This window comes from Urocitellus parryii, chromosome 5 (assembly GCF_045843805.1).
Source record: "Urocitellus parryii isolate mUroPar1 chromosome 5, mUroPar1.hap1, whole genome shotgun sequence".
Classification (NCBI taxonomy): Eukaryota; Metazoa; Chordata; class Mammalia; order Rodentia; family Sciuridae; genus Urocitellus; species Urocitellus parryii.
Window position 1 is genome coordinate 178,304,539 of NC_135535.1, and position 15,943 is coordinate 178,320,481.

Here is a 15,943-nt window from a genome sequence, read left to right on the forward strand (position 1 = left end):
TTCCCTTCTCACTCCCTTTCCCACCCACCTCTCATCCCTGTTTAATGTACATCTTATTCTCAAGCTCTTTGTCCCTACCCTGTCCTTGTTTACTCCCCTTATATCAAAGGAGTCATTTGGTATTTGTTTTTTAAAGATTGACTGGCTTCACTTAGCATAATCTGCTCTAATGCCATCCATTTCCCTCCAAATTCTATGATTTTGTCATTTTTTACTGCAGAATAATACTCCATTGTGTATAAATGCCACATTTTTTAATCCACTCATCTATCTCATTTTTTCTTTACTGTTATTGTAGTTGAATTTTGGGAAGGAACAAAGAAAATATTAGTATTCAGTAGTTACATATAACTAGAAGGTATGAAACCTTCATCTTCTCACGTTTGCCTTAAAATCGAAGAACTTTAGGGTCCTCACCATAAGGTGGCTGTCTGATAAAAATTTACTTTGTTTTGTTGCATGTTCATTTGTATTTGCTCACGCACTCAACAAATATTTACATGCTTATTATTATTGCTGTATGCTAGGCATTGTTCTAGGCACTTGAGATACCTTAGTGAACAAAAGATTACTCTCCTTATAATGCTTACACGTTAGAAGGAGAAAACAGACAATTAAAATGAAACAAGTAAGTCAGGTTATAGTAAAAGGTGATAAGTGCTATGGAAAAAGTATGGTGTGGTAATGGGGAGAATTGTCATGTTTGGGGTGGAGCAGGTTGTATTAAAAATGGTGATGAGATAGTCCTTATGGAGAAAGAGATTTGTTATAAAAATGAAAATAATCACCTGACTTTCACTAAACTTTGTGATTCTATATTCTATATTTTGAAAGAATTTAGAGAGGAAATGAAAATTGAGTAGATAACACACTGAGATTTTTGTAGCAAGTAAAAATTGATAGTTTTTTCCCTCAAATTTTTCCTCATACTTATTAAACCATACCACATGAACAAAAATGTAAAATTAGAATTCAAAACTGTTATAGGTGTTCTCTATTTACCTTTATGGGTGTTCTTTATTTACCTTTGCTGTCAAGAAAGAAGAAATCTTGGTAAATTCTACTTTGTAACACAACTTTGTAATTTTTTAGGAATTCAATTACATAAACTGTAGAGAATCGTTATTTTAAATCTGTTTTTATTTTCTTTGTCTCAAAAGGTCCAAGGGATGTCTTTCATCGCAGCAGTGCTCATTCTCAATTTGGAAGAGGCAGATGCTTTCATTGCATTTGCAAATCTCCTGAATAAGCCATGTCAATTGGCTTTTTTTCGTGTGGATCACAGCATGGTATGAACATTTGAATGAACTATTTCTTTTGTATGTTCTGTATTCTGAATGCCTCTTAAAGTAAAACACAATAATTACTAAGGTAATCTGAATTTGAACTTGTGAAGACACAAAGAGGTGCTAATAAACAAGATTTTCTATTAATGTTAAGGACTTAGTTCTGTTTTTCTAGTGTATATTCTTTCATAACTTTATTGAATTTTCTGTCTGCAGATGTTGAAATATTTTGCAACATTTGAAGTTTTCTTTGAAGAAAATCTATCCAAACTATTTCTTCATTTCAAGTCTTATAGTCTTACACCAGACATATACTTGATAGACTGGTAAGTCATAATATACATAACAAATAATAATGAAAAGGAGATAAATTATAACTTTTTCTGTGCTTATGAACTATTGTAAATCTCATGCATAGGATCATACATATTAAAGAACCTTTCCTTAGAAATAGAGAAACTTCCACATTTTTATGGGGATGTATTTGATTAAGAGTATGGACTTGGCCAGGTCCACTGGCGCATGCCTATAATCCCAGAAGCTCGGAAGGCTGAGGCAGGAGGATTGCAAGTTCAAAGGCAGCCTCGGCAAAAGAGAGGACCTAAGGAACTTAGCGAGATCCTGTCTCTAAATAAAACATAAAAAGGACTGGGGATGTGACTCAGTAGTGAAGCGCCCCTGGATTCAATCCCTGGTACCCTCTGCCCCCCCAAAAGCGTATGGACTCTGGGTTTAAGTCAGAATCTCTCAATTTGTGTTTCAGTTTCTTATATATAAAAGGGATTAGTAATATTTATGTCTTCTGTTGTAGCTTTATATGTTTTATCTCTTTCAAGACCTAGCATATGCTAAGTTCTCAGAGTCAGTTGCTATGTATTATTTTTAACACACAAGGGCTTATAATAGTTTTGATAGTGTTTCCTTACCAAGAGCTGTTTTTATCCAGATTTCTGACAGAAGAATGATGCCTTATCTAGGTGCTTCATCTTTCCAATTCAAGATCTGTTGGAACTTAGAGCAGTAGCCAATTGATTGTAGAATGATGGGTGAACTTTTTGAAAGAGATGAAACAGTTGATCTTAACATAGTTTTGACAAGAGTACACATGGTAGTTTAGACTTTAAGTCTTAGTCATTCAAAATCATGTAAGTGGTATTAAGCTTTAATATAGAAAAATAAATAAGTGATGTTATTGATCAAATATGATATTTTCCCACTTATTTGGGTCTTTTGGGACCTCCTCCTCCTCCTTTTTTTAAATGTGTGTGTGTGTGTGTGTGTGTGAGAGAGAGAGAGAGAGAGAGAGAGAGAGAGAGAGAGAGAGAGAGAGAGAAAGGAGGGAGGGAGGGAGGGGGATTAGGGATTGAGCATAGGGCCTTGTTAGGAAAGCTTTTTAAAAATTTTCATTTTGAGCACCAAGCTAGTGATCCTCCTGCTTCAACCTCCCTAGTAGCTAAGAATACAAGCCTATAATTCCAGCTTGGGCCTCCTTCTACTCAGGCTTTTTTTAAAAAACTTGAGTTAATTTTCAATGTATGCTCTTCCATTTTCACTAGGAATATTAGAGTTCTTCCCAAGATAATTGGGAAGAGAATTGAGATCAAATACTAATTCTGTGAGGAAGGGGTGGAAAGAAACCCTTAATTTAAGAAGTAGAGATGGACTTTTGTTTCACTACCCTTGTTGAACTTATTACATACAAATCCCAGAATCATTTTTTCAAGATAAGAATGAGTAACTGGCAGTGCTAAATTTTTGTTTGTTTTGTTTTGTGGGAGAGTTTTAGTTCTCTTCTTCAGATTCCATCAGCCCTACCTCAAACTAATAAGAGTAAAAAGTTGTATCATGGACTGGATTGGTGGAGTGCTTGCCTAGCATGTATTGAGGCACTGGGTTCGATTCTCAGCACCACATGTAAATAAAATAAAGATCCATCAACAACTTTAAAAAATAATTTTTAAAAATTTGTGTCCTTTTATTTGCTAAGGCAATTTTAAGACAAGTCTTCTAGTACCTATTCTCCTACTTCCCAAACCAGAATGCCACCTGATGCACCATTGGATAAAGAATTACATGGTCAGACACTGTCAGAAAGGATAAGAAAAGCCATTTTGGTGATTATATTGGAAAGGAAGTAATAAGTAAAGCTTGGTAGAGAAGAAAACAAAACAATAGATGTTTGCTGGAAGGGGAAGTGAATTATTAAAAGGTTTTATTAGGTTACTAAAGATGATATCTAGCTTCCTTATACACTAACAATAAATAATTTTTATTGAACATTCCTTTTCCTTTTTCTTTTTTTCTCTCTCCCTTTCTTTTTTCTTTTTGGTGATGAAATTCAACCCAGGGCCCGTTAAGCATGCATTGTCACGGATCTACACCCCCAGCCATGAACATTTCTTACGTGCTTAGACACCACTCCAAACACTTTGTAATTATTAATTCCTTTAATTTTCAAGGCAATCCTAAGGTAGAAAGTATTATTATTTTTTAGTTTACTAACGAGGAAACTGAGGCACAGCAAGGCTAAATATCTTGGTCAAGGTCAAGTAACTCAGTGGCAAATTCAAAATTCAAACCCAGATTCCATACCCTTATCACTACACTATTATACTAATCTGGAGTTTGTATTAGGCTTTGTCTTTATATAAGATTGTGAATTCACATAATTTTATTATTTATTACTTAATTTTCCATTATTCAAGTTTAGGGAATAAGCCATATTTTATTTGCTGTTGTATCCCTAATTTTTTTAAATTGAACTACAGACCACAATAATCATTTATTTATCATCATTTTTTATAAAGATGCTTAATGAGTGATTGAATTAATAATGAAAAACTTCAAGACTATTTTTCCTCCTAATTTTAGGATCTTTACACTCTATAGCAAGTCACTACCACTTGATCTGGCCTGTCGAGTCTGGGATGTATTTTGCAGAGACGGAGAGGAATTTTTATTTAGGACTGGATTAGGAATCCTCCGATTATATGAAGATATTCTCCTACAGATGGATTTTATTCATATAGCACAGTTTCTAACTAAATTACCAGAAGATATCACATCAGAAAAGCTCTTCAGTTGTATTGCAGCCATTCAGATGCAGAATAGCACCAAAAAATGGACTCAGGTAGAATGGCACTTTAAAGTTTGTAATCAATATGCTAAAATAATCAGTTGGCTTCTTGTAAAAAAGTTATATATTTCTGAAATGTTAGTGTATGAGTTCAAAAATGTAATATCTTTAAAAAATAATTTTGGGCTGGGCATGGTGGCACATGCCTGTAATCCCAGTCTCTCAGGAGGCTGAGGCAGGAGGATTTCGAGTTTAAAGCCAGCCTCAGCAATTTAGCAAGGCCTTAAATAACTCAGTGAGATTCTGTCTCTAAGTAAAATACAAAAAACCGGATGGGGAATGTGGTTCAGTGGTTGAGTGCCCCTGAATTCACTCCCCAGTACCAAAGTAATAATAATAATAATTTAGGGCTTTGAGATTTTTTTTTTTTTGGGTGGTGCTGGGGATTGAACTCACAGCCTTGTGCATGCAAGGCAAGCAATCTACCAACTAAGCCATATCCCCAGCCCTCAATAATTTGGGGCTTTGAAAAAGCAAGAATGTAAAATAGATTATCTCTCTTCTACATGTCCAAATTTATAGCTTTATTTTTATGTAAGTTCAGTAGTACTTTTTATTGAACTTCAAATCACAATGATCATTTGTTTAGCAGAGCTGTTAAATAATTACTTAGAGGGTCTGGGGTTGTGGCTCATCGGTGAAGTGCTTGCCTAGCACGTTCAAGGTGCTGGGTTCAAACCTTAGCACCACATAAAAATAAATAAATCAAATAAAAGTATTATGTCCACGTACAACTAAAAAAATATTTTAAAAAATTACTTAGATATCTGAAATAGACAATGATTTTATTAAACATCTGCTATGTACTAAAGGTTGGCAGTAGAAAGAATCTAATATATAATCGTGGCTTTTTTTTTTTTGGTACCAAGGATTGAACTCAAGGGCACTCAACCACTGAGTCACATTTCCAGCCCTATTTTATATTTTATTTAGAAACAGGGCCTCACTGAATTGCTTAGGGCCTTGCTGTTGCTGAGGCTGGCTTTGAACTTGTGGTCTTCCTGCCTCAGCCTCCCAAGTGGCTGGGATTATAGGTATGCACCATTGCACCCATCTTAATCATGGATTTTTTGACTGTATTGTTTGTGAAGGGAAATAACAGTGGTCTAAGTTAGGTGACATAAAAGAAGCATTATGTCTTGATCTGTTAATGATACAGACAATTGGCACTATAAGTGCACAGATTTATTGCTTATGAAAATGGACTGTAGGAATGACTGTTGGTCCAGAAAATGTTCTGTTACCAAATACTAATATAAGAATATTTGGCAATTGATGAAAATTGGAATTGGATCATATTCCATAAAATTAGGTTTAAAAAAATTGGGATTTGAGAATGAAAAAATTTCAGGGGTAATTAAATTACTAAAGGTTTTTCATGTTTATATGCTATAGTTATTTAATCTGTCACTTTAATCTGGGTGGTAGATCTTGAGGACTAATCTTTATTTTATATAATTTCCAGGTCTTTGCATCTGTAATGAAGGATATTAAAGAAGGAGACAAGAACAGCAGTCCTGCTCTGAAAAGCTAATCTTAAAAATTAACAGACTAACTGAAATATAAAAAATGTGGGGTTTTTTTTCCGGGAAGTGGGGTGGGTGAAAGTTTTCTGTGTTCTATGTAAAAAGCATGAAAGAAAATTGTTGGAGAATCTAAAAGAATCAAGAGGTGGAAACTGCTGATTTTAAATTCCATGACTGAAGCAAAGGAAACAAGGAATTTATTAACAGTATTAATAAAAAAAGTATTTTGTAGGGAAAGCCATTTTTCAGAGGAAAAAGTCTAAATGGTTATTACATACTCCATAATTTGGAGTAAACAGTTTAATGCAATAAATTTTTAAAATAGCTTCAAAGATACTTCGAATTTTTACATCTTTTCTTTTTTAACAATTACCACAAAGGCACTATGGAGGTCACTTGGGATTGTTAAATACTAATTTAACCTCTGAAATACTATAGTATGGTATTATCTCCAGTTCTGACCTTTTGCAGATATTTTAGACCAAGAATTAGCAACTTTGATTGTAAACTAAGTCACTGAAATTGTTTATCTTCGTTCACAGGTTGGGGCAAATTTAAATTATCTGGGAACTGGAACATTAGTAGGAGATTGTTTCTTGTTTAAATGTTTTCCCACAGTATTGTGTCTATTTGTTTTTGATGGGAAATTATTTTTTCTTCCTTAAAGAATTCTTACCATTCAAATAACTTTAGTCTTTCTGTTCTTGTATAACAAATTGTTCACCTAGTAATTTAACATTAAGAAAACTAAATAACTGATAAGAAGGAAGTTCTTTGCACTTTAATGGACTGAAGACTTGACTTTGGGATTAAAGTCCAAAAATATAAATGAGATTTTTCACTGGTTAGAGTAAAAATTAATGAATTCTGAGAGTTCTTAAATAGCATACTACTTAATAAGACTTTAAAATTTTTAGTTAAAATTCCTCCTCTGTATGTAGAAATAAAATTTGTTAATTCCAGTTTGAAAATTGAAATCTTATATGTAGCTAAGTTCATTCCTTGTGAAACACTATGCATAAGGTGTTTTTTTTTTGTAATCAGTGAAAATAAGAGTAAAAGAAAAAGGTAAAAATAATTTTTTGAATCTAACTGATGGCATAGCAGATAAATTATTAATCATTGATAAATTGTCATTAAATTTTTTATGTTTAATTTTCAAACCTGAACTAAATCACTTGAGTTTTATGAGTATATGTATAACATACTATTCAGTTAATAATTTATAATGTTTTATGTTGAGTTTGGTTTGAAAGAAAACCTAAGCACACTATTTCTGTTAGTGGTATATGTATAGTCTTTAAACTAACAAATCTGAGAGTCTTGTTAGTGTAGTGACTGCCTCTTTAGAAGTATGGGACCAGAGAGTACCGGTATATTTTACCCTATGGGTCCTTCTAGCCTAGAGATTACTAGTGGAATCCTCAGAAGTTAACCCCATCATAGGGGCTGGCTTGGTGGAAACTGGTAGTTTAATAAAATATTAAGGGAGTACCCAGAGTCTTAATAGGTTTCAGGATGGCCTTGTAAGTCTGGTAACTATTTCCTTGGTATTGGTGACCCTAATAAAGGGGATGTAACCTCTGGCTGTAATCTCATTGAGATTATACTACCTGCCTAAATTTAATCTATCTTTTATGCATTCATTTCCTGAATTGGACCTAAGTTACTGTATTTCTTTTTCTTATTTTTTTATTATTGTACAGTTTGTTTACCTTTCAAGTGTAAATGTATATATACATATATATAATGTAAATACAAGGATTTCACTAAAAACCACTAGTAACAATTACCATGTAAATAAAACTTGCAAGCAGAGTAACTACTTGAAATGAGTCTTCATTACTTTGGGAATATCTGGTTTAGTTAACCACATCTGGAGAAGAAAAGGAATATACATCTTTGGGGAAGAAAGGCCAAGTTTCTCTTCCAAGGGATGCACTTAGACTTCAGTCTTGAGACTTTCAGTACTGGCAGCTAAAATACTGTACTGTATCTCCTTTCTTTGAACCTTGTATACAGGCAATATGTGGTTATTCACATGGTCAGTGTACAGCAGTTTGTTTTTTGATTGAAATATTTGTGCAATTAAAAGTAACTTTTCTTAAAATATCCAAAATAATGTGAGATTTAATATGATGTTTTGGTTGCTTATGTATTCACACACACACACACACACACACACACACACACACACACACACCTTAATTGTTGTGTGCCACCTGCCTTAATTGTTCTTTTAGCCCAGGTCTACACTACATTATTTAAATGCTATTAAGATTCCAATAACTAGTTTTAAAGTCATATTTTGTTGATTTTTTTTCCTACTGGTGACTATCATATAATGTTATTGGGTTGAGTATATTTGTCTTTACAAAAATTAGGTGCCACTTGTAAAAAAGCATTGAAATTTTCAAACCTTCTGACTTCAGGATAACAGCTTTCCTTGTAGGATAAGAACTAATGCTGTCTTTTTTGTTTGTTTGTTTGTTTGTTTTGATGCTTTTTACAGTGATCAACTATAAATTATATTATTGGAGGTTATCATTCTAAAACATAAAATAGTCATGAAATAATTTATCCTACTTCATAAAGTCATATAGTTGTTTTGACTTTTCATTTCCTATTTGGATAAAATTAGATTTGTTTGCATAAAATTAGATTCTAAGAGCATATTCAGATAGCAGGAATTGGTATAAAAAGTTGCAAAAATGGTGTGAGGTAGCATTGGAAAATCAGATTTTAACTTGCTAACTAATTGATGGATAAGGTTAGAATGTCTGGAAAACAAAGTGATTTTTGTACTGAGATCAGATTATTCTGCTGTTTGTTAAGCAGTGGCTGAAAGATGAATTCTCAAAAGCAATGAAACCTTAATTATAAGTTTATTTTTACACAACATGTAAAAAACTAAAATTAAGTAGAAATTTTAAAAACATATCAGAGCAATTAGCCTCTTTAGTGAGGCAGTCTTACCTTTTAAAAATAGTTTGCTTACTAAGAGTGTAATTGCTGTAGAAGTGGGGTACATGCAAAGTAGGATTAATGAAGTGTAAGGGCTGGAGTTGTGGCTCAGTGTAGAGCACTTGCCAGCATGCCTGAGGCACTGGGTTTGAGCCCCAGCACCACATTAAAAACAAAAAACAAAAACAAAACTAAATAGAATTAATGCAGTAATACATATTAAGACCCCGATTATGTGCTAAGCACTGCCTCTTATTATATTGTTAGGCTAAAGTTTTAAGGCCTGAGAAGTTAGCCAAATTGCTTTTTCCCCCAAACAGTTTACTATTCATATTAATTGTCTGTTAGTCCCAATTAATGAAATTTTACTGTGTACATTTTATTTTCTAATAAACAACTGGGAAGGAAGTTTGCTTTGCAAAACTGTTTTGTTTGTTAACTATTTAAGCATACAGTACTGTCAAAATTAAGATAAAATGAATTTTGTATTATTGTAATATATTTGGAAAATAATTTTTATAATAAAAATTTGGATGATAAACTAATACAGACTTGGGAGTATATAAAATTGACAACAGTGTGATATATATATTTGTCTTTGTTTTTAATCTCCATTTCAGCTTTGAAGTGGTGCTTCAAATTTTTCTTATCTAGGAAATATTGATAATTTTATAAGTAGATGATGTATTTTGATTGCTACATAAATCCCAAGACATTTTAATTTTCATCTATAGCCTTAAGAAAATTTGAAAGGGAAATATTTACTTGATTAAAACCATAGTAAATTGTAAAAAGCTCTGAATGTCAGTGTTTGGACTTTAATTTCAACTGAGAAGACATATTGGAGAGTATGTGAATGATAAGATTTATTCTAGTCTTAAATTGCATCAAGTGATTTTAAGTTAATTATATTTTGGGGCTGGGGAGATATAACTGGGTGGTAAAACATGTGCTTATTAGTTTGTACAAAGCCCAGGGTTTGGTCCTTAGCATCAAACACAACAAAACCTAAAACCAATTGTATTTCAGTGAGCTAAACTGCATTAGTCATAGAATTTCTTCTGACTTAATTTTTAAAACTACTATGTGAGCCCTTAAAATATGAACGTTTCATCAAATTTTTAATGAGACTACATATTTTATGATCTTTTAAAATTTTAAATCAACCCTATCATTTCTTGCTCAAGATCCTCCAATGGATTATAATAAATTTCTTATAATAAAAAACCCAAACTTTTGGGCTAGTGATATAGCTCAGTTGTAGAATGTTTGCCTAGCATGCATGAGACCCTATGATTCCCACTACTGAAAAAAAGAAAAAAATATCCAAACTATCCAAACTTTTTGTTCTTGTCTATGAGATCCTACTTGTCTAATCTCTGTCCTTCACTCAAGATGGAATTTTTGCCATTTTTTCTACCTCAAGTTTTGCTTTTCCCTCTGGAAAGTTCTTTGTCTAGGTCTTTTTATGGTTTATATTTTTTCACTCAGGTCTTTGCTTAATGCCACTTGCTCAGAGAATTTTTCTGTAAATATCTATACTCTCAGCCTTATTTTGTTTCTAGTTGTCTAATAATATCTATGACATCACTAAGTGACATTATTGTATATAGTTGTTGCTTCCACTATAGTATAAACCATGAGGTCAGAAATATTGTCTTTATTATATACTTTCTAAATGATAATATCCCAAATAGTGCCAGGCACTATCTGTGATAGATATAGATAACTAGATTATTTATTTTAGTTCATCCTCATTGAATTTTTCTTTCATTTAAAATTTTTGCTTTAGAGAGATTATGTACTTCAGAACCCAAATCAAATTATTTCTGGCTCAGGAATTTTAATATTTAAAATCTGGGTAGAAGAAAATGGTACTAGTAGAAGTCAGAAATAGGAGTATTGGCTAGGGGTAGAGCTCAGTGGTAGATTGTTTGCCTAGCACGTATAAGGTCCTGGGTTCAAACCCGGCAAAATGTGTGCGGGTGCGGGTGCACATGTGCGCACACACACACACACCAAAAAGAATATATCAGAAGACTATGAAGTCAGAAAAAAAGGGACAAGAGTATTTACATGGAGTGATTAGAAGTGTTATGGTGATAGATCTAAACACATTTTTTTAAAGGAAGGCATATAAGTGACCAACAGAAATATGAAAAAATGTTCAATATCATATTACTAATCAGGGAAGTGCAAATCAAAACTAAAAAAGATTATTATCTCACTAAGTTAGAATGGCTATTATAAAAAAGAAGTGCTGGTGAGGATGTGGAGAAAAGGGAAATCTTGCATAGCATACACTGATAGGAATATAAATTAGTATAGCCATTATGAAGAACAGTATGGAAATTCTTCAAAAATTTAAAAGTAGCTGAGCATAGTGGCACACACCTGCAATCCCAGAGAGGCTAAGGCAGGGGATTGCAGTTTGAGATCAGCCTCAGCAATTTAGCAAGGTCCTAAGCAATTTTGCAAGACTGTCTCAAAAACAAAGATGGGGGGCTGGGGGTATAGTGAAGTGGTAAAGCACCCCTAGGCTAAATTCTCAGTATTAAAAATAAAAAGGGCTGGAGATGTACCCAGTACCAACACACACACATACATACATACAATTAAAAATAGAACTATGAGCCGGCATATGCCTGTAATCCTAGTGGCTCAGGAGGCTGAGGTAGAAGGATCTTGAGTTCAAAGCCAGCTCAGCAACAACAAGATGCTAAGCAACTCACTGAGACCCTGCCTCTAAATAAAATACAAAATAGGTCTGGGGGTGCTTCAGTTTAACCCCAAGTACCCACCCCCCCAAAAAAAATAGAACTATGTTGTAGCAACGCTGCTAGTGGGTATATATATATATATAAAGGACTTCCAGAGCTGGGAATATAGCACAGTGGGTAGAGTGCTTGCCTTGCATGCAGAAGGCCCTGAGTTCAATCCCCAGCTCCACAAAACAATAATAAAAAACCCAGTAGGATTCACAATAGTAAAGAAATGCAAACAATATAAATGTCTATCAGTGGATGAGTGGATAAGAAAAATGTGATACAGTATACACACAATGGAGTTATCACACAATGGAGTTAGCCAAAAATGAATGAGATTACATACAATGGAGTTAGCCACAAAATGGATGAGATTCTTTTTTTAGGACAAAATGAATAGAACTGGAGATTATTATGTTAAAGTGGGATTAGCCAGGCTCAGAAAGAGGTATCTTATGATCTCATTCAAATGGAATCTAAAACAGTTGATATCACCGGCTGGGGATTATGGAGCTCAGTTGGTAGTGTACTTGCCTTCCATATACACACACACACACACAAAAAGTTGCTATCAAGCTGGCTGGGGGTACAGCTTTGTGGTAGAGAGCTTGCTTAGCATGTGTGGCCCTGGGTTCCATCCTGAGAACCACAAACGAAAAGTCAATCTCACATAAATTGAAAGAAGAATGATAAGTACCAGAGGTTGGGAGAGTAGTTGGGAGGGAGGAATGGGGAAAGGTTGACTAACAGGTACTAAGTTACAGTTAGATGGGAAAAAGAAGTGAAGTTCTGTTTTTTTGTTTGTTTGTTTGGTTGGTTGGTTTTTTGTTGTTGTTGTACTGGGATTGAACCCAAGATGCTTTACTATTGGGCCACATCCCCAGCCCTTTTAATGTTTTATTTTGAGACAGGATCTCACTAAATTGCTTAGAGCCTAAGTTGCTCAGGCTTGTTTTGAACTTGTGATCCTTTTGCCTCAGCCTCCCAAGTCACCAGAATTAAAGGTTATACCACCATGTTTGGCAGTTCTGGTGTATATGTAAAATATATGCAATATATTTTAAAGCTAGAAGAAAGGATTCTGTTTTTTTTCACTGGAGGGAGTCCAAAGAAGTCCTGGAGAGGGGAACCTCAACTTAGAACAACCAGATCTTCATCTTTCAATAGAAAATAATTTTGGCATGTGTGAGACATTGAGGCACAGATTTATTTAGAAAAGCAAGAAGTATTCTTAAGGAAGAAGCAATCTAAAGCTATTTCAAGAGTGAGAAATGCTTTTGGGGTCTTAAGACTTTCTTCTTTCTTTTTTTTTCCTTTATTTATTTACTTATTATTTTTTTTTATATGGTGCTAAGGATCGAACCCAGTGCTTCATACATATCAGGCAAGCGCTCTACCACTGAGCTACAACTCTAGCCTATTTGGGCCTTCTATTAAAGGAAAACTTGTGAGGGGTATATATAGGGAAGTATGTGGAGGTCACATCAGTCCAATGACCACAAGACAATTTATGGCAGTTTGGCAGTTCTAAGAATCCTTAGGTAGGTGTCCTTTTCATTATGTGATTAATAGAGAACATTGATAAAGTATCCTATGTTATTGGTTTTATATTTCCCTTTTCTTAATTCATTCTAAAAATGCAGGTATTAGTGGGCTAATTTACAATGCACAAGGCAATTGTCATAAATGGGTGAATTTCCCATAACTTTAAGATTGTGAATGAAGATTTATACATTTCCCAGAAGTTTTTTTTTAATATTTATTTTTTAGTTGTAGTTGGACACAATACCTTTCATTTATTTTTATGTGGTGCTGAGGATCGAACCCAGGGCGTTGCACATGCTAGGTGAGTGCTCTACCACTGAGCCACAACCCCAGCCCCAATTTCCCAGAAATTTGGGAGTGACAGACTTAGGAGAAAAACTGGCTTGGGACAAAAGTATGAGAAACAAAAAACGAGGCTTTCAAAAGTTTTAATAGTTTCCTTTCCCTTCTCTTTTCTACTAGTTTTTAACTTTTTTTCTGTCCTACCTCATTTTACCATAAAGAAGTGATAATTGGGATTTCACCCTGATTTGAACAGTACATAATATGTAGATGTATCAAAACATCAGTGATGGGTTGGGGTTGTGGTTCAGCTATAGAGTGCTCGCCTAGCACATGCGAGGCCCTGGGTTCGATTCTCAGCACCACATAAAAATAAATAAAAAAATAAATAAAGTGAATATATTACATCCCACTACAACTAAAAAAATAAAATAAAAACCACAAAACATCCGTGGTGCCCTATAAACGTACAATTTTTATGTATTGGTTTAAAAAAAATTTAAAGAACTCACACGCAATAAGATTGAGCTAATAACTGATATACAATAGATTTCACAACAGAGATGTAAGTCATTGATTACCTTAGTGTGTGCTACTTTGGTGTGTGTTGAGTTGTAGCAACCAGTGAGATGGTACAAGAATCAGAGCGGGGCAAGAAATTAAAGAATGCCAGTATAGATAATTCTAAAGCTACAAAGGAAAGAGAGAGCAGATATTAGTTTTTTTTTTTTAATGGGAAAGAAGTATTTGAATACTAATGGAGAAGATTCAGTAGAGGTTTAAGAACCAAAGAATGAAATACTATGTAATTTAAGAATCCTGAAATGGGCTGTAGGGAGTTGGATCTGGAATACAACATGAGGGAAAGTGGAAAAGGTACACAGATGCTATATTTATAGTTTGGTGTTGGAAAGCTGAGGGAATTCTGTCTTGAAGCTGTTGTTTATTTTGTGAGGCAGGAAGGTGGGTCATCTAATATGTAAGCAAGAAGAAGGGTAATTTGGTTTTGTTTTGATTTCTATGATTGGGAGGATGATGAAACCATTCATATGAAAAGGATCTTATAAGAAGACATTTTTGTGTGGGCAGAAAAAAAAATAATGACTTGAATCAGAAGAAAAATCTCAATGACTGATCTGACCTTTTGTGTCACTTCCTCTTGCCAACTCTAATTCAGTCATACTGGCCTTCTCTCTCTTTTTTTTTTTTTTTTAAAGAGAGAGTGAGAGAGGAGAGAGAGTGAGAGAGAGAGAATTTTTAATATTTATTTTTTAGTTTTCGGCGGACACAACATCTTTGTTGGTATGTGGTGCTGAGGATCGAACCCGGGCCGCAGGCATGCCAGGCGAGCGCGCTACCGCTTGAGCCACATCCCCAGCCCCATACTGGCCTTCTCTCATACTTGAACATGCCCAGTCTTATTCCTGCCTTAGATTCTTTGACTAGCTAGTTACTGCTTGAATTTTCTTCCCCTGACTGGTTGGTTCACTCTTTAGTGACCCAATCTAAAATAACCACTCATTTATTCTCACTCTATTCTAATATGTTGCAGAGTATTGCCCCCAATATATTTCTTTTCTTTTTTCTTTTTTGCAGTACTGGGGATTGAACCCAGGAGTGCTTTATCACTGAGTTACATCCCCAATCCATTTTTAAAATTTTGAGACAGGGTCTAACTAAGTTACCCAGGCTGGCCTCCAATCTGTGGTCCTTTTGACTCCCCCCACCTCACTGAATTATAGGCATGTGCCACTGTGCCTGGCCTTAAATCTTGAAATGTTAAGTTCCATATCTGCAGAGATTTGTTTTATCTAGTTCTTGTTGTTGTATACCTACTATTAACATTTCTAGGTATCCTGGAAGCATCTGAACTAAGCCCTTGAGAGTGGATGAACAAAACCTTCCTGAGTGAATGAGGAACAAATTTGTGTTAGGAGATGCCCAGTGCCCTTTTATTAACAAGTATGGGGCCAGGGGAGATATCTGTCTTTTGAAAATCAAATGCATTTGTTCTCAGCTCTATCTCCTGTGGTTGGACAATTCCCCACTTGCTGAGGAATTAGAAGGAAAGCTGAGCTTATGCTACAGAGCAGATGCTGATGCAAGAACAAAGTATATAGAGAAAAGCAACATATGGAGAAAAGATTTTGGAAAGTGGGACAAAATTGAGTTTAAAAGAAGGAAATATTTTTAAAAACCTCATAAAAATCAGTGTTTCAAATATCAGGTTTGGTGGTGCATGCCCAGTACTCTTGGGAGGCTGAGGCAGGAGGAACAAAAGTTGAAAGCCAGCCTCAACAACTTAGCTAGTCCCAAAGCAACTTAGCGACACCCTATCTCAAAATTAAAAAAGAAAAAAGGGTTGGGGATGTGACTCAGTGGTACAGTGCCTCTGGATTCAATCTCCAGTAACACCCTGCACCAGCCCTGCCCCCCCCC

General features: G+C 34.5%; 1 protein-coding gene across 1 annotated transcript in view; it reads left to right on the forward strand.

Moving 5' to 3' along the window:
- Tbc1d12 (TBC1 domain family member 12) overlaps nt 1-7,974 on the forward strand; it is an 80,298-nt gene extending 72,324 nt beyond the window's left edge. Inside the window, exons 10-13 of the mRNA XM_026381978.2 lie at nt 1,161-1,289; nt 1,503-1,612; nt 4,158-4,416; nt 5,888-7,974. Coding sequence (XP_026237763.2) covers nt 1,161-1,289; nt 1,503-1,612; nt 4,158-4,416; nt 5,888-5,956 — 567 coding nt within the window. The 3' untranslated portion in view covers nt 5,957-7,974. The remainder of the gene's footprint in view (nt 1-1,160; nt 1,290-1,502; nt 1,613-4,157; nt 4,417-5,887) is intronic.
- The last annotated feature ends 7,969 nt before the right edge of the window (nt 7,975-15,943 follow it).